Below are 23,349 nucleotides of genomic sequence, written 5' to 3' on the forward strand. Positions count from 1 at the left end.
GAAAGACGGACAGTCTGTCAGCAGACTTGAATTTCAGAATCATCAAAACTAGACAGGTCTTGCCGAGCAGCTCCTGATTTAATAATTAAACAAGGTAGAGTTCAAGGCATGGCTCACGATGAAAGGCGAGACTGTCACTGAGAATTAGTTTCTCAGTTTTGTTGTTCTTTCAGGCTTTTTCTTCTTTTGTGGAGCCTTGTGTCAGGGCCATTTGTTGTAAGCAGATGCTGGTATAGATTATTAGAGTTATGTCCTTTGGTATTGGCAGGGCTGCTTTTGTGCAAAACTCATTTAAACATGTAAACACTGGATTTTTAAAATAATATTAGAACTTATAAACAGGAAAATTATAGCAAAATTACTAGGTGCGTGGGGAGGTGAGGCTGTAAGTAGATAGGCTCTATCAGTGTCAAGGTTAGGTGCACGGTAAGTCTGGTGGTTTTGGTGAGACTTTTTGGCTTTATTAGTAAAGTTCTTTATCTTTTTCTGTATCATGGGTCCTGCTGGCATTTTTAAGGTCTATTCCGTCCTCAGAATAATATTTGTACATTTAACAAAATATATAAAGATTATAAAATATAAGATTACAAAGAAAAGAAGTTATATTGTGTTACAGTTGTCAGAAAGTCATGATAATGTAATATATGTGTTTCTAAATGAGCACAGTATATATAAACATTTGGCAGTGGGCCTATTAACTATTGTAATTTATGAATAGCAATGAGGGTGAACAATATTTAGTGCTTATCTAACACTGTAGTGGACTGGAACAATATCTGTAATTTTGTCAGTTGTAGGCACTGCTAATGCCGCCTTGCTTTGTTGACTATATATAGTATTTATAATTGAAGGGATGAGCTGGAGGTGTGGTGCAAATGAAGATGAGCTCTTTTTCCTATTCAGAGTCCCACCTCAAAAAGCATCAAAAGGCTTTAGGTGCCTGAAATATTTTGTTAACTGTTATTAACTATAATTGTTAGTAGTGGTATGCAGTAATCTATAGAGCAACTTATCTACTCTAATATGGCTAAAATTTGTCATTTTATAGTCGTCACCAGCATTTCACCTCCCAATGATTGTCAAGAAGAAACTTGCTGATAGCACCAGTTCAACATTTTGAATAGGATGACCATCTTAAAGATGGACTTTATTTTTTAGAACAGTTTAACATTTACAGAAAATTGGAGAAGATAGTACGGAGAGTTCCTATATACAGTACTTCACATTCAATTTCTCCTCTTAGAAATATCTTGTTGGCCCTGGCCGGTTGGCTCAGCGGTAGAGCGTCGGCCTGGCGTGCGGGGGACCCAGATTTGATTGCTGGCCAGGGCACATAGGAGAAGCGCCCATTTGCTTCTCCACCCCCCTCCCCTCCTTCCTCTTTGTCTCTCTCTTCCCCTCCCGCAGCCAAGGCTCCATTGGAGCAAAGATGGCCCGGGCGCTGGGGCTGGCTCCTTGGCCTCTGCCCCAGGCGCTAGAGTGGCTCTGGTCGTGGCAGAGCGACGCCCCGGAGGGGCAGAGCATCGCCTCCTGGTGGGCAGAGCGTCGCCCCTGGTGGGCGTGCCAGGTGGATCCCGGTCGAGCGCATGCGGGAGTCTGTCTGACTGTCTTTCCCTGTTTCCAGCTTCAGGAAAAAAAAAAAAAAAAAAAAGAAATATCTTGCATTATTTTGCTACATTTGTTACAATAAATGCAACATGATTGACACATTATTAACTAAAGTCCACAGTATATTCAGTGTTCCCTAGTTTTTACTAAATGTCCGTTTTCTTTTCTAGGATCTCATTATAGGACACCACATTATATTGTGTTCATGTCTCCTTAGGCTCCTCTTAGTTGGCAGTTTCTCAACTTTCCCTTGTTTTTCAAGACCTTGACAGTTTTGAGGAGTGCTGGTCAGGTTGATTGTAGAATACCCCTGTATGGGATTTTTTTTTTTTTTTTTGTATTTTTCTGAAGCTGGAAACGGGTAGAGACAGTCAGACAGACTCCTGCATGCGCCTGACCGGGATCCACCCGGCAAGCCCACCAGGGGCGACGCTCTGCCCACCAGGGGGCGATGCTCTGCCCCTCCGGGGCGTCGCTCTGCCACGACCAGAGCCACTCTAGCGCCTGGGGCAGAGGCCAAGGAGCCATCCCCAGCGCCCGGGCCATCTTTGCTCCAATGGAGCCTTGGCTGCGGGAGGGGAAGAGAGAGACAGAGAGGAAGGAGGGGAGGGGGGTGGAGAAGCAAATGGGCGCTTCTCCTATGTGCCCTGGCTGGGAATCGAACCCGGGTCCCCCGCACGCCAGGCCGACGCTCTACCGCTGAGCCAACTGGCCAGGGCCCCTCTATGGGATTTTGTCTCATGTTTCTCTCATGGTTGGACTGGGGTTATGGGTTGAGACAGTAAGATCACAACGGTGAAGTGTTAATCTTATCACATCATATCAAGTGTACATACTATGAATGACTTATAACTAGTGATATAAACTTGATCACCTGGCTGAAGTTGTATTTATTAGATTTTCTACTGTAAAGTTACTCCCTGCTTCTCCACACTGTCCTCTTTGAAAGGAAGTTACTGGCTCTGCCCAAGCAGGGAGTACTGCTGTCCATACTTGGGGTAGAGTTTCTACGTTAGTTATTTGGAGTCTTTCTACATGGGAGATTTGTCGCTTTTCCCCTCTCCCCCATTTATTAATTTACTCAATCATTTGCTTATACCAGTATGAACTCATGGGTATTTTTTATTTTATACTCCAGGTTATAATCCAATGTTACTTTATTTTGCTACTCAAATTTTTCCAGTTTTGGCTATTGAAAACTCTTTCATTGGGCTCCTGTACCTCTTTTACACATCCACATTGATGTGGATTATAGGAGAATAGTGTTAGATACTACAATCTGTGTGGTGGGTATGCTCATAACTACTGGGGTGACGTTTTTTATGCCCTCTCACCTGACAAAAAAGGAAGTATATGTGTGTTACTAACCTGTGTATCTATGTGTGTCTACAAACATTTCTATATATAACCATCTGTACCTACATTAAACTAAATATAATTTCTTACCGATGTCTGTAACTCTAATCCATTACCACATGGGATATTCTAGCATTCTCCCTTTGTGTATATGCAAATTCTCAATTCAACAATGGAAACTTGACTTCCACGATCTTCCATTCATTTACTTAATTGTTCAATTCCAGTACACGTGTATACCAGTATCAGAGTTAATCCACACTCATCGTGGGAACCAGCTTGTCAACCAGACTACAGTACTTAAGTGCTGTTCCTTTTGTCTTTGGTCTTAGAAACTCCATTCATTTCAGAATTGCTTAGGTCATCACATTTTCCCCATCCCTTCAATGATTTTTTTTTCATGTATTTTTAAAAATAACTGGATTTTCTTGTCACAGTGTGTATTTCTTCCTGGGACACACCCCCAAACTCCTGAATTTTTTTTTTAAATTTGCCCTTATTTTAAAATAAGTTTCATTTTAAAATTCCATGAGTTTTGACAAATTTATCTGATCATATATTCATGATTATGGCATCATACATAATATTTTAAGTGTCCTAAAAATCACAAGTGCTTCACCCTAGTTATCCTTTCCCCCTCTCCCTGGAGTCCCTGGCAACCACAGATCTTTTGTATTGACTATATAGTTTCGTATTTACCAGAGTGTCATGTAATTGGAATTATACTATGTGCAGTCTTTTCAGACTGGCTTCTTTCATTAAGCAGTTATACATTTAAGATATCTTCAAGTTTTTTTGTGTCTTGATAGCTCATTTATATTTTATTGCTGAAAAATATTCAATCATATGGATGTACCATAGTTTGTTTATCCATTTACCTACTGAAGAAGTCATCTTGGTTGTGTTCAGCTTTTTGCAATTATGGGTAAAACTGTACTGATCATTCACTTTCAGGTTTCTGCATGGACATAGTCTAATTTTTTTATTTAGACAATTAAATTTAACAGGATGATATTGGTCAACCAGAGTACATAGATTTAGAGAAAACACCTCCACATCATTTGGACAGTTGATCACTCAAAGTCAAATCATCCTTCGTTACCCTATATTTTGTTTCTTTTTAAGCCCCTCCTCTTCCCCCCATTCCCCTCCCTCTTCACCTTTCCCTTTCCCCTGGTAACCACTACCCTTTTATCTATGTCCATGAGTCTCAATTTTGTGTCCCACCTATGTATGGAATCATACAATTCTTAGCTTTTTTTGATTTACTTATTTCACTCAGTAGAATGTTATCAAGGTCCATCCATGTTGTCGTAAATGATATTATGTCATCATTTCTTATGACTGAGTAGTACTCCATTGTATATATGTACCACATCTTCTTTATCCAGTTCTCTATTGAAAGATATTTCAGCTGTTTCCATGTCTTGGCCACTGTGAACAATGCTGCGACAAACATGGGGGTACATGTGTCTTTATGTACCCATGTTTTTTTAGTTTTGGGGTATATACCCAGTAGAGGAATTGCTGGGTCATATGGTAGTTCTACTCTTAATTTTTTGAGGAACCACCATACTTTCTTCCATAATGGTTATACTAATTTACATTCTTACCAACAGTGAATAAAGGTTCCTTTTTCTCCACAGACTCTCCAGCACTTGCTATTACCTGTCTTATTTATAATAGCTAATCTAACAGGTGTGAGGTGGTATCTCATTGTAGTTTTGATTTGCATTTCTTGAATAGCTAGTGATGATGAGCATTTTTTCATATATCTATTGGCCATTTGTATTTCTTCTTGGGAGAAGTGTCTGTTCATGTCCTCTTTCCATTTTGGACTGTTTGTTTGTGTATTGCTGAGTTTTGTGAGTTCTTATATATTTTGGATATTAGCCCCTTATCTGAGCTGTTGTTTTAAAATATCATCTTCCTCAGATATCATAGATATACAAAGGATTATTACAGAATACTATGAAAAACTATATGTCACTAAATTCACCAATCTAGCACAAATGGATAAACTCCTAGAACAATGCAATCTTTCTAGACTGAATCACAAAGAAGTAAAAAGCCTAAACAGACCGATAAGCAAGGAGGAAATAGAAACAACTACCAAAAACCTCACCAAAAATAAAAGTCCGGGACCAGATGGATATACTGGTGAATTCTACCAAACATTCAAAGAAGAATTGGCTTCTATCCTTCTCAAAGTCTTCCAAAAAATTGAAGAAGAAGCAGTACTTCCAAACACATTTTATGAGGCCAACATAACCCTCTTACCAAAACCTGCTAAGGACAACACAAAAAAAGAAAACTACAGACCAATATCTTTAATGAATACAGATACAAAAATCCTAAACAATACACTAGCAAATCAAATACAACACATCAAAAAAATAATTCATCATGATCAAGTGGGATTCATCCCAGAAACAAGGATGGTTCAACATACGTAAAATGATTAACATAATACACTGTATCAACAAAACAAAGAACAAAAATCATATGATCCTATCAATAGATGCAGAAAAGTCATTCGATAAAATACAACATCCTTTTATATTTAAAACACTCAACAAAATGGGTATAGAAGGAAAATACCTCAACATAATAAAGGCCGTTTATGACAAACCATCAGCTAACATCATACTAAATGGTAAAAACTGGAAACTTTTCCTATACAATCAGGAACAAGACAAGGTTGCCCATTCTCTCCACTCCTATTCAACATGGACATAGTTTTCAAATCAGTTGTGTCTTAGCAATTTCACCGTGGGAAGTATAACCAAAAGAAATGTATGTACCATAAAACCTGTATGAAAATTTTCATAGCAACATTATTTTTAACAGCCTAGCAATGGAAACAACCTATCAGTAAAATGGATAAATTATTTTACATTGTTTGTACAATGGAATCCTGTATATAGCTTTGAAAAGGTTTAAACTACTGCTGTATGCCATGACATGGATGAATTTCACAGACATAAACTATACACGATGAAGCCTGCCCCAAAAGAGTATGTACTCTAGAATTTCATTTATAGAAAGTTCAACAAAAGGCAAAGTTAATTTTTGGTGATAGAAGTCAGAATAGTGTTTACCTTTGTGTAGAAGATGACCAATAAGGCTTCAGATCAGCTGGTAATGTTTACATCTTGCAGTGACTCATGGGGGTGTTCAGTTTGTAAAAAATTACCAAAATATATAGTGAAGATGTGTGCATCTTCCTGTATGTATGTCAAATTTCAAGAAAAAGTTACAATAAAATGTGGTGTTCCTTTTGCCATAAGAGTGGAAATTTGGATTCTAAATAGTTGCTGAATACTAACCCTTTCTAATTTTTGACTCTTACAGGATTTTTTTTTATGTGTCACCACCTCTTCTATTTTGTTTATTGACTTTGTAACTTTTAAATAGTCCTTTCTGTTTTAGACAAATAAAATAATATAAACTGCAAATAGAAATTAGTTTTAACTTTCCCCAATTTTATACTAATTAATTATTTTCTGGTCTCATTTCAATAACTTTAATTTCCAAAAATACTGTTGTATAAAAATAGAGATTGTGAGTGACCTTGACTTGTTCCTGGTTTTAGTGGAAGTGACTTTGGCATTTCATGGTTAGAATGAGGATTGCTGTTGATTGTTGGTAAAAAGCCCTTTTGATATTTAAGTCATTTTCTTTTATTTCTGTTAGTATCCTTTAGAAGTAACTTCTGATTTTTTTCCCTAATGGCTTTTCAGTATCTATTGACAGAAATATATTTTTTTCTCTCTTAATTTTTTCAAGAAATAAATTATATTGATAGAATTCCATTAACTCTTAACAGGATTTCAAACGAAGTTTGTACACAAAACTCCTATATTTCTTATTCTGTCTATTGTTTGTATAACTGAAAGCCTATCAGATATTTTACGATTTCCTTATATCTATAATTATGTCTATATTTTATACCAAAATAATATCCTTTTCTAAACTTTCTTAATTCTCAGTGTGCCTATTCTCTTGGCATATTAGGTTTTACACTGGGAAGATTTATGATTCTTGTCACTTCTCACCTCCTTCATTTAGTATTCACTTAATAGTATTGTTTACGTCCCTGGAAGTTTTCCTGGCTCTGCTCTCTTTCCCTGTTTCCACAGCTACCACTGGAGTCAGGCCATTGTTGCCTCATTCCAGGACTCTGCCAGTAGTCTGCCAGTAGCGCTTTCTGTCTGCTCATTCCATATCTCACACATGCTATTTGTCCTATTTTCCCGTGACCAAGAACTTGAATGACTAATCTGATGCCTATTATAACTACTGCTTACAAACCATGTCCACTCAAGAACTCCAACCTAGTCTTCCAAGTGCTGCCTTTGCGTTCACAATGTGGGAACATAGTTCCTGTCCCTAAGGTAATCTGTTTGTTATTAACTGTACAGTTCTGTCCCTTCTCTGATCCTGTTATAACGTACCTGCACTCCCTTCTACACTCTGTTACAACCTGAAAAGATGATTCTACAGCATCTTTTTTTGAATAACTGTTTACCCCATTTTGAGGTCTCTGCTATTTTATCACTCTTCAGTTCTTGGTATTCAGTTTAAAAAATATTATTTTGGCCAAATCTTGTTGTCCTTAAGGTATATTACATATATGTGTATAGGCTTTTCCTTGACTTTATGTCTAAAATTTAAAAATTTCCTTTGTGCCTACTCTATATTGTATAAGACACATGAGGGTTAAGAAAATGCTTTAAAAATAAGTAATAAAAATAAAACAATAAATAAAAATAAATGAGTATTAAAATGAATAACTGTCATCATATATTTGCTTTTTGAATCAAAAAGTTGTATCAGCATATAGAAAAGTATTTATTCAATAAGTATAGATCTTAATGCCAAGCCTATTGATGTGATGGATTACATTAATTGATTTTTGAATGTTGAGCCAGTTTTTCTTACATGGGGAGCTATACTTTTTATTTCTGTTAGTGATGGAGTAATTGGGAGTGCACTCTTTCTACTTGTATGGTGCTAGAGTAAGAAATATTATTGTTAAAAGATGAGCATAGTCTTTTTGAATTAGAAACATCATCCCATGATAACATTTGGGATGAACAGTTTAATTTGTTCAAATGAGAGGAAGACTGTATATAACTATTGTTTAATGAAATTATTTGTTAGTCACTATTATAATGCTGATATAGATATAAAAAGCAAAACAGGGAAAAGGTTAGAGTTATTCCATGCAGTTTGAAGTGTAAGAGCCAGAAGGTAATCAAATAATACCTCAGTCATGTTGCCACTACCTATTGAGAGAAAGAGAGAGAGAGAGAGAATGAGAGAGGGGGAGGGAATGAAAGAGGGAGAAAGAGGTTGAGATTTTATTTTTAGAGCATTCAAGTTTTACATTTGAAAACTTATTTCTTAAATATTATTTTTGTCATATTTTAAAACTGATGATTTTTGGATTAATTTAAGCTAATTGTGATATGTATATTTAAGAAATAATTGAGTGATGAGCCATCTCTATTTTAATAGGCTATTTAGGGGTCCTTTTGTGGTAATAGGTTATTTCTATAGCTCTAGTCCCTTAGCAGATTATATGATATTATGTTTATGAGTCTCATTTCTTGTGTAATGAGTATTCTTAATAAAGGGCCAGAGAAATGAATAGACTTTCAGTATTCTGCCCTTTATCATAAATTATTCTAGCTAGGAAATAGTACAGCCTGCAAATTACAGAATTAAACAAAATCTTATGTTGGGTATGGATACCAATAACAATAATAATTTGGGAGGCGAAGAAAGAGACCTCAGATATTCCAGTATTACATTGAGCTTTTCTTATCTGTGCCTTATGTTTTGAAATGATATGTCTACCTGAGGTATTTCTGCAAATTCATTCTATGTTAATCCCATGAGCAGAATATTATAGTCTTAGAGGCGCTATAATGAAGTGGGTTTTGGAAGAGGGAGCTCCAAATTCTGTTCTGCTGCTTACCAGGTTACTGGTGGGTGATTATAGGCAAGTTAATCAATTTTGCTAAATCTCATTTTTCTCTAACTTAAATTTATGTCAGTAATACGTAGGTCATAGTTTCAGGGGGAAGATGACATGGCCCAATGCTTATAAATACTCAGCACAGTATCTGGTCTATAATAAACACTCAGTGATGACAGTCTTCTTCCTTGGAATGTATTTGTTGTCTGTGAAGTTTTGGGTGTTTATTTTACTTTTTTAAAGTTTATTCACTTTTTTAGATAGGAAGGAGGGGGGGGGGAGCTAGAGAGAGAAGGAGGGAGGAGCAGCATCAGCTCCCATATGTGCATTGACCAGGCAAGCCCAGGGTTTCAAACCAGTGACTTCAGCGTTCCAGGTTGACACTTTATCCACTGCGCCACCACAGGTCAGGCAGTTTTGGGTGTTTAAGTATGGAAGAATTTTATATATATATTCTCCTTTAATAAAGTAAGTATATCCATGGCTTTTAACTTGCAAAATCTTTTCTGTTGTAGATTATTTTGTAATTTTGACTTATTTGAATCTCTTAAAATTTTGATGAGATCATTTCATTTATGTAACTATAAAAAATAAAATAAAAATAATAACAATTTGATAGAATAGGGCTGTCTTAGTCTGCATAGCGAGCCTCTAGCTAGCTCTCTTTGGTGTACTTCTGGTGGCTTGGTGACTTGACTGCTAATTCCCTCAGAGTGTCTTCCAGCTCAGATATTCTGTGTTCATGTGCTGTCAAGAGAAACTTTATAAAAGAAATGCCTTTTATATATTTTATAAGTTCATATAAATTCATCTTATCCTCTCATTCTCATTACCCTTTCAAAAGAAAATGAAAAAACGTTGAGTTAATTCATTATAACTTTTTCTTAATGATGGTTCTAGTTGATGAGGCTTTTTAACAATTCATTTGAGAACCATGGTAATTATTATCAAACTGGCTAGTGTTTGTTTAATGAAGTCTACCTTCTTTCTGTTTGTAATATTTTGTCTGTTTGATTTCTGGTTCAGTGGCCTACTGCCAGGCGTTTTCGGTCGGACACTGGACAGCTGACTTGGGTGTGGCTGGGTATGCTCTTTTCACCTGTCAGGACCTCACTGTTTCTCTGCTTCCATCACCTCTGTTCATGCCACTCTAACTTATAGGCAACCGTTTTTTCTCAGGAAATCTGGGGAATATTTTGTCTATTTGATTCTGGGTTATGAATTTCCTTTTAAAATACTATAACATTGCTTTTATAATTTTAAAAAGTTTCTAAAACTTCAAATGAAGAGCAAAATCAGTTAAGTACTCACCTAACAATATAAATTTTTTAAGTTGTATAAAGAAAATGTAATCTTCCTGAGGATAGGGACTTCAGTATATATTTGTTGAATGAATGAATGAATGGCTAAAAGCACATAAATGTGATGATCTTTCTATTATGGCAGAAAGCATTTTTTAAAGACTTAGTTAATTTAGAGGTTGATTTAGTTTTTATTAGCATGGTTTATAATACACTTGTTTTCTGTCTAATTACCTCTATTAGGGCACATATTTTCTTCAGGCTACTTAATGATACCAAAGTGTTACAAAGTCAAAGTCAGAGGCTTTTCTAACAATGACCTTTTTTTTTTTTTTAGAACCAGATGGTCAAAGAACTGGAGTCCCGTGTCCAGCAGCTGACTGGAGAGGCAGAGAACAGTAATTTACAGAAGCAGAAATTAATTCAAGAAAAAATGGAGCTTGAGAGATGTTACCAGATAACATGTAGTGAGTTACAAGAAGTAAAGGCAAGGTATTTTCTGAAGTCAGATATCTCTCAGGTGTGGCTGTGAAAGTACTGATAGTAACTCTGTAAAGTATCTGCCAAAGTTAATCACACCTTGCACATTAACCTTGGGAGGGTTCCAACTAAATACTCTCATCTGTTTATTTTTTAAAGTCTTATTTAACATATAAAGCATAATGCTTTTTAAAAAGTTGATAAAAATGTTGATAATTATTTGATATATTGAAAGATAATGCAGTTGGATTTGGTTCCTAGATTCTGTTCTAGGAACTGACTTTAAATACATTGGGAGTGCATTTTCTTTTCTTTTAGGCGCAACACACTGCATAAAGAGAAAGATCATCTCATAAATGATTATGAGCAAAACATGAAACTGTTACAGACCAAAAATGATGCTGATATAAACCTTCTGAAAAAGGAACATGCCCTTTCAGCTTCTAAGGTATTATATCTATGCTGGTATATATACATACAAAGTGATTTACATACATATATAACGTACAAAGTATATAGTTACTTACTTTACTCAGCTTAGGGCTGTAGGTAGCCAGGTAGAAGCTATTTGGCATTGGAAATTAGTCTCTCCTTTGCTTTATTTTTGAAATGACTGAAATAATATTTATTGGCATTTAAAATACCTAAAATACTAAATGTCTAATATGTAGCATGGCATAAATACTTAATAAACTGAATTCTACCATAATAAGTTAACCCTTTTACCAAAGTTTTTAAAAAAGGAAACATAAAACTCCAAGAAGAAATGTTCACTTGTGCTAATAATGTATTTTTTAGGGTAACTATATGCATTATTATTATTTTGAAATCTTGGTTATGCTTTAGTTTACATTTCATCCTATGCACATATATGAATGAGTGTCTGTCCACGATGTACATATATGAGTGGCTTTCTACCCACTGGTGCTCGCACGCTTTGTGTCTAAGAAGTGGCACTTTCTGCAAAGGGAATCCATTAGGTACAATTCTCAGGCAGTCAATCATGCGATATTTCATGAATTAAGTGTTCCAGAGGATTTGATTTTAAAATTGAAATTGGAAAGTTTTGTGTAAAACTTTTTTCTGTAAAGCCAATTATTTCTGCATGATGATATTTACATAACTTTAAATACTAGGCAATATTCAACATATATTTTTACTTTAAAAGTTGGAATTTTTAACACAAATTTAAAAAAAGAAATAAAAGATGGGATTTTTTTTACTTCTTTAGAAAGCATTTTAAATTCAGATTTATAGATCATTTTGATTTTGATTGAACCTTCAGGGGGTGGGGGGAGGTCAATTTATTCAACCAGAAATTATAAAATGGTAAAAAGCAATATTCTTTTTTTATTATTATTCTCAAAATCATTCTAGGCATCTGGTATGATTAAAGAATTAGAACAGAACATCTGTCAATTAAAACAGCAGTTACAGGAATCAGAACTTCAAAGACAGCAACAACTAAAGGTAAGTCTTATATCTTTTCACAGAAGAACAATGGCTAAAGCTCACCTTTCCTTTTCTTGGCTTATATATACAAATAAGAGTAAAAAAGCCCTTAAAAATGTAAGTGGCCATTTCTGATTCTATTTGTTTTTTGACATGTAATTGACATGTTATATCCTGTGAGTTCCAGGTGTACATTCACATTCATAGTGATTTGATTTTTATATACATTAGGCAATGATCCCTACAATAAGTCTAGTTACCATCTGTCACCACACAAAGTTACTACACTATTAATGACTGTATTCCCTAAACTGTACATTACATTTTCATTGCTTATTTATTTTAAAACTAGAAGTTTGTAGCACCTCTTAACCCCATTCCCTTTATCTATTTTGTCCACCCCCTAACCCTTTTCCCCTTTTGTTTCCTGTATCTATGAGTCTTTTCGATTTTATTTGTTCATTTGTTTTGTTTTTTGGGTTCTGCATGTATGTGAAATCATAGTATTTGTCTTCCTCTGACTTATTTCACTTAGCCTAATACCCTATAGGTTCAAAGAATAGTTTTCTCCCTTTAAGTTATTTGCCAGTCTTCATAATTTATTTTTCCCTTTCCCCTCCCTTCCTTCCTCCCTCCCTTCCTTTTCCTCCCTCCCTCCCTCCCTCCCTTTCTCTCTCTCTCTTTCTCTTTCTTCTCTCCCTCCCTTCCTCTTTCCCTCCTTTCCTTCCTTTGTCCTTTCCTTCCTACTTTCCTTTTCACATCTTTTAGATCTTTCCTCTTCCCTCATGGTCAAAACATACCAGGGACTGGTCTATGGTATAACCTCAAATTTATTATTTCCATGTTGGTTCAGTTAGTCATTTTAAGTAATCTTCTAATGCTAAGGGTTACGTAATTTTAGGAGTAGTACATCTTCTGATAACTAAGGTTTTATGACCTCTCACATAAAGCTAATCATGCTTCTATTTGTAGTTCAGAAAGTTGGACGGTTTTTACAAATACATGAAATTCAACCTTTGTTATCAAGCAGATTTATCTGTTTTCTTAGATTACTAATTTTATTAATTCTAGTAGCAATTTAAATATAATAAAAATAAATATTTGTCATTTATAGGATCAAGAAAATAAATTTCAAATGGAGAAAAGTCATTTAAAACGCACCTATGAAGAAAAGGTAATATATTTTGTGGGAAGCTACATTTGAAATAGCAAATGAAGCAATTAAAAAAAGTGAGAGTTTGATTTCTATAAAGAAATATTTTAGTCCTTAAAGAATAATTTATGCCTAAGTTTATATCAGCTAGCTAGTTATGACATTTTTCTTTTTTATGTTTATAAACAGCTTCAGTTCTATTATTAGTTATATCAACATTACAGCACAACTTGTATGTTATACTTAATGAGCAAAGAGTATATATGTTAACGTGTCATAATAACACTATAAAATTTATTTCCTGTCATTTAAAAAATATGACATAATTGTTGAGAGTTATTTAGTGTTCTGCTGTATAATATGTATACTAAGAACTCTAAATATTTAATCAAGGAATATAAAACAATGAAGACTTGTCTACTAAAAATTGATTAGTAACTATTTCTTATTATTTAGAATAGTGAATATTTATACTGAAATAAGCTGATATCTCTGTAATCAGCAATAACTAGGGATTCATTGACACACCATTAACATCTTCGGCAGTAAAGTGGAGAATTCTGTGGTTTGTGACTTCTAAATTTCAGTTTTGAATTTATTTGCTACAGAACATAGAAAGTGAAAGAGTAGCAGGGAGGCAGCTCTGCAAACCACTATACCACCAGTGCTTTGGCTAAAAGAGCAGTGGGATAGCCAAGATTCTGTTGCTGCTTTTCTAATTATTTATTCTTCTAACATTTATCAAAATAATCCATTTGTAAAATACACATATAATACAAAATGCAAATGTGTTAACCCCTCATCTAATTAAAATACATACAAATGATAATTAAACAGGTTTTATAGCATAAAATTCTTAAAAAAAACTGTAATATCATGTCTTACCTATCATATAGTCACTCAGCAGTTCTTCATTAAATACTTTTATTGGGCAAATATTGTACTAGGTCCTGGGACTGGAGAGAGGGGTAGAGGATGAATTAGAGATTCTCTTCTCCAAGAGCTTAGTGTCTAGGAAGAAGAATGTTTATGTCATTTGGAAAAGTATTTCTACAGACATGTATTGATCCAATTATATGCTCTTTAAAATTATAATAAATTTTCTTATTGCGGAAGCCTTTTTTTTTTTTTGGCCGCAATTTGAATATAGCTCAATGTAGGAGCTTAAATACACCTTTTGTCTATAACATGGTATCTGAACAGGAGAGGGAAATATTGCTTTCACTGAAACAGAATTTTTTCAGTTTCCTCTGTTGAGCCATGCAGCTTCATAAATATTTTACTTCCTAAAAGAAGACCATACATTATGATAAGCCTTGCTCCCCACTGTATAGGCAGCCACAGCCTCTGGGTGTGCTTTTTAGTCCATTGTTCATTCTTTAGGCAATTCTCTGGCTTCCCGTTACTTAAGGAATGCCCTCCTGGCCTCCTGCTCCTGGCCTTCCACTCAGAAGTCAGCCCTCTTCTGGAGAGATGGTATCAGGGTACCTCTGAGACAGACGGAGGGCCGGAAGCCAGGAGGAAGGCATGCACTAAGTAAGTTTAAAAGCATGTATTCCTATCCTCAATTGTGTTAAGTCCTACTGAGGACTGTTAGCTGGAGAGATGGAGCTGGAAAGGGTCTTTCTCCTACTCATACCTTTGTTCGGTATCTCTCTTACCCACTAGGTGAGCTGAGGTTACTGCATCAGCGCCTCTGCCTGGTGGACACAGACAAGGAACAGAATGTTAGAGCTCAGTTCATCCTTACCACTTAGCCTTCCCACCATTCCTAGTCTATTTCACTTCAGGGAGCAGACCTAAATCCTTTCTGTGAGGCATCAGAACTACAGCTTTGCCCTTCCCCTGAGCTATCCATCAGCCTAGCTGTTTAATAACGGAACTAGTTAACCTGTGTTGATTGTTTTCAGTGTAAATAGGACATGTCCAAATTAATAGCAACCTTTAAGTGAAAAAGAAGCATATTTGTGCATATTGCCTATGTTTCCACATTATTTATAGTAGAAGAAAATATTACTCAGCATGTCACTCTTTGTTTTACAATTAATTCCATAATCTCCCTGTTTTAAATTGGCATCTATCTGTTCTTCTTTCTTTATTAATCCTGCTGTGATCTCAGTCCTTGAAGATTTGATGTCTTGTACCCCCCTCAGGGAATATCCCTTTTGACTGCTCAAAGAGCTGACATAAATCTTCCATCACCCTGGAGTGTGTAACTGGATAGTGAAATGGGATGTACAGGGCTTTTGTGCGTTAGACAGTGTTACAGGTGTGACAGGTGTGTGCATTCAATAGCTTTGGGTATAAAACTTGGTCTGAATATTCAGGAGGAGGAAATGCCATCTGAGTGACATTATTTCCTCATGCCAGCATGAGAGATTCTCACTTGTCTTTGAGGTAAGAGAAACAGCATCAGATGCTGTCCCTAATTTAAGCACACACATCTAATGGTCTTTATTGATCTCTAGTGGCCATTGCCTTCTCTTAAGATCTTTGAACATCAAACAAATAATAGGTAGTAAAACTAAATGTCATTGTTTGATGAAGTATCCTAATCTGTTAAATCAGGAAATGGTTAGGCTAAGTGATTTTACTAGCAAGGAAACACCTGCCTCCTACAAATAACCTGTTGCTGTTTTCCAAACAGTCACCAGAGAGCAAGAGATTGTGGTGTTTACCAAAAGGAGTTGGGGGCAGTTGTTAAGCATACATATTCAAGAATGTGCTACAATTGAAATATCTACTTACAATAATCCTGATGTATCTCTCTAAGGAATGAGATACAAAGACTGTTGGAATTCAAAACCACTAAAAATAGTTATTTCATGCTTAGCATTCATATATAATCCTTTTAATTAGGTTAAAATAATTTAAAATTTCCACAGCTTTATGCATAATATCTTATGTAGTATTTTCTAACTACTACTGGCATGATTTTCTTTAAGAGTACACGTACCTTGAGGTTTGTCTTTAAAAATGCATTTGTGCTATGTAACACTTTGTAGCAGTCCTGCAGCCTGGTACCCCGTTTTTCGTGTTGGGAAGCAGAGGTTGGAGCAGTGCGGTCACCCAGCTAGTCGGTGTGTGGGGGTCAGCACGGCTCAGCGCTCTGCTGTGCTGTGGTGTTTGCCGCAGGTCCCCATGTCCTTGTGCATAGCAGAACCTTTTTCTCTCTACACCAGTGCTCACTGCCTTCTCACTTAAAGTCTTAGGATGAAAAAGAGTACATATACATATAGTAAATGTTCAATAAATGTGTTCATGGATACTTAAACCTTAAGTTATTTAAAACATATTACAACAATCTCATGTTTGAGAATATATGCTGTATCTCGACTTTCTGGTTTATCATTATTTCTATTATTAAAATTCATATTTGGTATTAATATATAGTAGGGAAAGGGTTACAAGCAAATTAATTCAAGCCTTATTCCCCACTGCCGTTAGTACCTTAAAAAGGACAGCATCATCTCTGTCACCCACAACTATCTGAAACATAGGTAAAAACCAGAAATATAACCTCAAAAGGCCCTTAAGTATCCAGCACAAATATATTCAGTTAAGAAGAAACCAACCATCCAACCCAGAACAGCAGTTATTTGCTGTTCTAGTGAATCAGGTACTGATTGGGCCGGGTGCTGGGGATATAAAAATAAATGAGTAACAGCTTCTTGCTGTAAGGAGCCCCAGCTCAAACGTCTGTGCTTTGAAACATACATGTTGAGATCAGAGGGAAGTCTTATTCTTCCATTCAGATAGTTCCATTTCTGCGATAGAAATGGTTCTAATAGTTTCAAAAACATAAATGAGATCAAGGTGCTTGGGTTAGCACACTGACCAAGCATCAGAAGTGGCAGCTGTAAACTTGACAGAGGTTAAGAGTGAACTATGAATGATAAAGGGCACTTGCAAGAACTCCAGCTTCTTAGCAATTCAGGAGCCATTTTCTGAAAGGGCAGCTGGTTTGTCTAAGGGAATTACTGCATTGTGGCATACTGTGATTTTGGGTGTTCGTAATGACCTTGAGTTTTCAAGAAAATGTTTGTGTATAGAGTATTTAATCTGAGAGGTTAATGATAATAATTTTTTAACAGTTGTTGAGCATTTATTATGTTCCCAATATAATTATAACTTATTAACTCATCACAACTTTTGTATTTACTCAGTGTTATCCCCATTTTTCGGATGAGGCAACTGAGTGTGTAAATTACTGTGAAGGGTGGAGACGAGCCCATGGAGTCTGTCTCCAGAGCTGACATTCATAATCACCATTAAATTTAGATTTCTCTCAAAAATGTTTAAGTTTTTGAAGTTTTCACTTAAAGAGGTTAATCTCAATTATACAGTACTTGCTTTGCCAGCAGAGTTCTGAGTCCCAGAAAACAACTGAGCAGCAAACACAGGGGAAGCCCCTGGTAGAGCAGCCCCCGGGAGGCATATGTGAAATCCTGGTGACTAGTCAGAACTCTGACAGTGGCTCCTGGTTAGCTTTCCCTGTACGAAATGGACTGCCCACGCCTAAGAAGCAGGCCCTGGGGTGTGTGTGGGGGCTCCTCCCAGTAGGAGTCTCCAGCCCCTCCTGGGGATTTCCTGGGAACCAGACTTAAGCTGCAGCTCTGAGGAGCCGTGCTGGGAGACATAGGATAGAAATAAGGTCACACCCCTTGTACTTTTTGTCAAGCACTAAATCTTAACAGATAATGTACTCTTCAAGAATGGAGTAGGAGAAAAATGTCAAAATGGGACCAAGGAATGAGAGCATTATACTGAAGACTTGGAGAAAGGAGTTTTTCTGAAAATGTGCTATTCCAGAAAAAACATCAAGAGATTCATCAGTGGGATACCAGAAAATACGATGTCCGGGACAGAGGGACAGTTTTCATCAGGCAAGAAAATGACGAAGGGCTGTGGGGACCTAAAACACAAGAAGAGATTCGCAGCCCACACAGGAGTGGGTTAGGGTGGAACGGGTGTAGAGAATCATGGCGGTCATATTAAGGATAAACCGTAATTTTTTGAACTGCAAAGGAAAAGGGTAAAGAAAAAATTTTGAGAAAGGAGATAGGATTTAAGGCAGAAAAATAGAAAACCAGTGTACAACAATTGATATTTCTGAAGCGGGACTTAGAATAAATGAACTAAACAAAGACATGAGAAAACTTTTCTGAAGGTCTGTGTATGCAAATTTTGTAGATCCACCCTGTATCAGATAAAAATCAATAAAAAGATTGAAATGCATTTGAATTGCAGTACAAAAATTGGTCTTATAAGTACCCAGACAAGCATGTGAGGACAGCAAAAGTCAGCTGACTTTAGTCCTTTATTTCAAATCTAAATTTCAAAAAAACAGAATGACATATGGTTTGTTTTTAGCTGCACATGTTGTGACTCAAGAATCTTATGCAGACACATTCTTTTGTGTTGAAGGCTATAAAATGGCATTCTTGGAATTGCAGAGCTTCAAAGATCGATCACTTGGATGTTCTTTTGAAAATAAAATTTTTGGATGATATACTTGAAACAACTTAAAGATAAGCAGAAAAAGCAAAACAAAACAACAGAAAATACCCAAGAGAAAAAGCAGTGGTGACTTTAATATTGTACGTGATAGAAAACAATGCAAGTGTCAAAGAAAAAAATTCTCAAGAGATGGGATGTAAAGTTAAAACAGTGTTAAAACAGCTCTGTGGGTCACATTCCCAGATTATTTTATGTAAAAGAAAACCAACATGGGTGAGAAGAAGAACACGTATGCTAAGCTTTTTTCTAAATGAGAACATTGAAGTTCATTTTTTATTGCTAAATGGTAGAAAAATCTAGGTTAAAATAACTATGAAATCTTTATAGTATCACTGGTGAAATTAAAAACTGTCTTTCTCAATTTATCAGAACATGGAGGACATTGGAACAAAAACAAAAAAAGCCGTATTCATAAGGAACATAAAAACTAGGAAACATAACAAGAAATTACATAAATAAGAATATTAGAGATAACAAATCAAACAGTCTGTCTTATTAAAAAAGAAAATTTATAACTTGGGTCTGAAGCCAAATCTGTGTGATATTTACAGGAGAATTAAAATTAATTAACAGAGGTGGCACTCCTGGAAAAGTCACAGGTGTGACATTAGCTATGCTGGTACTAGTTTCTAAAATTAACTGCCTTCTCACTTTCATTCCTCAACCTTCCACTCAAACAGATTTGCTTTTCTTTGTGTCTTTATTTAAGTTGGTACTTGAATTTTTACTTAGGAATTTATTTCAAGAAAGGATTTTACTGATATAAAAACATGTTTCCAAAATGTTCATTATTACTTCATATCTGAATTTCATTTTGAGACTTTCATTCTTTTATTCTATACAGTCAAGAAACCGGAGCAGTGTTGGCATGGTGCTTCTGTGGCTGTAGTAAAGTGTTTGCTCCAATTTAGCAAGCTTACTGTGTACCAAGCAGTGTAACACATACTAGGGGTCCACCATAATAAGTAAGACAGCAATTTCAAACTTGAACCTGAAAGAATTTTGGACAATAGAACTGCTCCCTTTCCCATGTAAAGTGTTTAGAATGTAATGGCAAAAATTTGCGATACAAGTTAGTTGCTTTCTCCCCCCTAATAAGGTAAGTATTTATGAGGTATTCTAATTTTACCATTTAAAATATGGGAGAGGAGCTCCTGTCTCCTAATTCTCCTGATGGTCCACTCTCCCCACCATCTGACATGTTCTCTCTATTTCTCAGTTTTTTTTCCCACCTTGGTGATTGCTGTCATAGCAACCCGTAGAAGCCTTTTGATATTCTTCTGGAAAATTTCCTCTCTACTCTCATGTCTTTCTGTCCACAAGTAGCCATTTTATGTATGTATGTATGTATGTATGTATGTTACTAAAACACCAAGGGGAAAATACAAAAAGATTATAAAAGGAAAAAGTAAAAAAATATAGGGTTTTTGAGTTAACTAGATCTCCATCCAAATTATTATAAATAGCTAACTACAGGTATTTTTGGGTAGCAGTGACTCAGTGTTTTGGAAGGTTTGTGATTGTGTGTGTTGTTGGTTTTGTTCTTGTCCCTCTCCTATCCCCTGTACCAGCAGTTGCACTTTTAGGCTCACCTGGGTTGCTAGCAGGTGTGTAGCTGCTTGGTGTACCCTCGCCACAACTGAGTGACTTGAATTTTGCCCTCCCCCCCCCCCCCCCCAAGCTGGCTCTGTACTCTCAATGGCCATTGGCCGTGCAGTGAGAACTGGGGCTGCTGCTGTACTCCTCCCTTTCAGTCAGCAGTACCAAAGTTCCCTTTCCCTGGTTTTAGATCCGGGGAATGCTTTATTTCCTCACTGGGAATGCTTATCTGCATTTACGTTTGAAGAGTCTTCTGTGAAGTCAAATTTTCATTTGTTGTTGTCACTCACGCTGCCATCCCACCTACTCAAAGGATGCCACATTTAGGAAACAGATACTCATGGTGGGGGGACTTCCTCCTAAATTCAGCAAACATTGAATAGTCACATCAATCATTCCCAGCAGTGGAAGAGGACTATTCCATCATAATTTGTATGTGTTTGGGAATACAGACACATTACTTATTGTATTCTGATGCTCATGAGGTTTCTTTCCTTTGGCTAATATGTAATTTAAAAAAATCCAAGCAATTCCTCCCTTTTTGAGTTTTTTATGTTATCAGTTTATTTTCCAGGGAACCCACATACCAGGTAGATTACTAACTTTGACCAGCAAACTGGTATTTGAAGTAGAGTATTGAAATAATTATATGGTAAATGGTTATGGTTAACTATGTCTCTATCTTGAAATATTTAAGTCTAATTTTATATTTAAAGTGGATTTCAGGTTGCTGTTTCATTGGTTGTATTTCTCCCTTGAGCAAACTTCTCTGATAAATTTTACATGTCTTGTCATGGCAGGTTCATGACTTGAAGCGTGAACTTGATAAAGAAAAAGAAGACACTCAAAAGAAAATCCATAAATTTGAAGAAGCTTTGAAGTGAGTAAAATTGTAACGTATTTAATTTAAAAAATTCTCTTATTCTAAATTGTGAGCCAACTTAAGTAGCCAGAACCTAAAAATCATATTTTTATAATAAATCTGCTATGGTTTAGTTTGAGTCACTTTCTGTCATGAATCTCTATTTTCAGAATTTCATTGCCAGCCAGTCATTTTTTTTTTTTTGTATTTTTCTGAAGTTGGAAATGGGGAGGCAGGCAGTCAGACAGACTCCCACATGCGCCCGACCGGGATCCACCCGGCATGCCCACCAGGGGGCGATGCTCTGCCCATCTGGGGCGTCGCTCTGCCACAATCGAGCCATTCTAGTGCCTGAGGCAGAGGCCACAGAGCCATCCTCAGCGCCCGGGCAAACTTTGCTCCAATGGAGCCTTGGCTGCGGGAGGGGAAGAGAGAGACAGAGAGGAAAGAGAGGGGGAGGGGTGGAGAAGCAGATGGACACTTCTCCTGTGTGCCCTGGCCGGGAATTGAACCTGGGACTCCCGCACGCCAGGCTGATGCTCTACCACTGAGCCAACCGGCCAGGGCCTCCAGTCATTTTTTTAAAGAAAAAATCAGTCCAGCTGTTTTTAAGTGATAGGATTGTAAGAAAATAGAATGTAGTAGTTTCAGAGGCTTTTTCTTCTTAAATGAAAACAGATAAAAAAAAAACAGTAAGATTTAGGTCTCAGAACATTTAGAAATTCCTCTATAGATTTTTTGGAGAAATGTGAGTAATGAAATCTTTCAGTTATATTTGAAAATGAACTACTACACAGGCATTGTTTAGGAAAGGTTTTGCCTCATGATATAAAATTTAAACATGCACATTAAAATATTAGATTTTACTTGTCTTTGTTATTTGTTCACTAAGTTGATTAGATCCTACTTTATCACTAGATTTATCTGGCAGGTTTTAGGAGGAAAATACAGATTTTTTCCACAAATAATGAGTTCCCACCATGTCTCAGGCAATGTGTAGTCCCTTCCCGAACCTTATAGTCTGGGTGGAAAGATACTAAAGAACTTTGGCAATTATATGGCAGAGTACTAAGAACTCTAGTGCAGGAAAGGTTCACAGAGTACCTGACCCACGTAAGTGAGTTAAGAAGGAAAGCTTACTGGAACTCAGTGTATCTGGCTAACTCCAAGGAATCATCTAACTCATTCTTCCTGCATCCCACTTACACTTCTGTAAGTGTAAGAATCACTTACAGAAAGGCCAAAAAGAAGACCCAGGCTCAAACAAATTTAGTATCAAGTTTTTTTCTGGAAAGATTGCATAACCATTCCCTCTCCCTCACTTTTTGTTGCAGTGGATTGGCTGAGTTGCTGAATAGAACGTCTTACAATAATTTATGTACCGGGCATCATGGGCTATCAGTTTATCTACACAGGGACTCATTGCTATTGTTCACATCGCCACCTGTGAATTAGATGAAGTCAGGAGGGACCTATAACATTCATTAAACGTTATGGTATTAACTGTATTTCATACTCCAACTTAAATAATGACAGAACGAGGGCATTCTTGCTTTCCTTACAGATGGGATGCCCTCCTTTATTCCTTATTCATTCACTTTTTCCTCCTTAAAATGTTCACTGACAACTTTGTTCATTTACCCAGTATGTTGCACTTTTGTTTCACTTTTGTTCTACTTTGTCTCTGTTCTTTTGTAATTTTATACATTTTTAATTGGCTTGTTGATTTGCATTTTATATCTCTGAAGGAAGAGATAATACCTTTAAGTGAGTAAATCAACAAATATTTGTTTAGTATTTACAATGTCTATATGTTACAGTATCATAATAAAAGAAATAGAAGGCTTAGAAGCTATATAGCTCAAGACCTAATGCTGTTAAGATTTTATAGTCTAGATCAGGCATTTGAAATACTTAGAGTACTAGGTATTCAGTTGTTGACAATAAGTGCAGCTGGAATTCAGAAACATTTTTTCAGTGGGGTATTGGGAGTTTGTGTAAAACAGTGTAGTATCTTTTAATGTTCACTAAT

The 23,349-nt window shown here is 36.2% G+C and overlaps 1 protein-coding gene across 3 annotated transcripts in view; it reads left to right on the top strand.

Moving 5' to 3' along the window:
* CEP112 (centrosomal protein 112) overlaps positions 1 to 23,349 on the top strand; it is a 423,550-nt gene that overhangs the window by 86,585 nt on the left and 313,616 nt on the right. For all 3 annotated transcript variants that reach the window (XM_066386628.1, XM_066386631.1, XM_066386629.1), the window contains exons 13-17: positions 10,589 to 10,743; positions 11,050 to 11,179; positions 12,109 to 12,201; positions 13,298 to 13,357; positions 21,256 to 21,335. In XM_066386628.1, the coding sequence (XP_066242725.1) occupies positions 10,589 to 10,743; positions 11,050 to 11,179; positions 12,109 to 12,201; positions 13,298 to 13,357; positions 21,256 to 21,335 (518 nt within the window). The remainder of the gene's footprint in view (positions 1 to 10,588; positions 10,744 to 11,049; positions 11,180 to 12,108; positions 12,202 to 13,297; positions 13,358 to 21,255; positions 21,336 to 23,349) is intronic.

This window comes from Saccopteryx leptura, chromosome 5 (genome assembly GCF_036850995.1).
Source record: "Saccopteryx leptura isolate mSacLep1 chromosome 5, mSacLep1_pri_phased_curated, whole genome shotgun sequence".
In the NCBI taxonomy this organism is placed as follows: domain Eukaryota; kingdom Metazoa; phylum Chordata; class Mammalia; order Chiroptera; family Emballonuridae; genus Saccopteryx; species Saccopteryx leptura.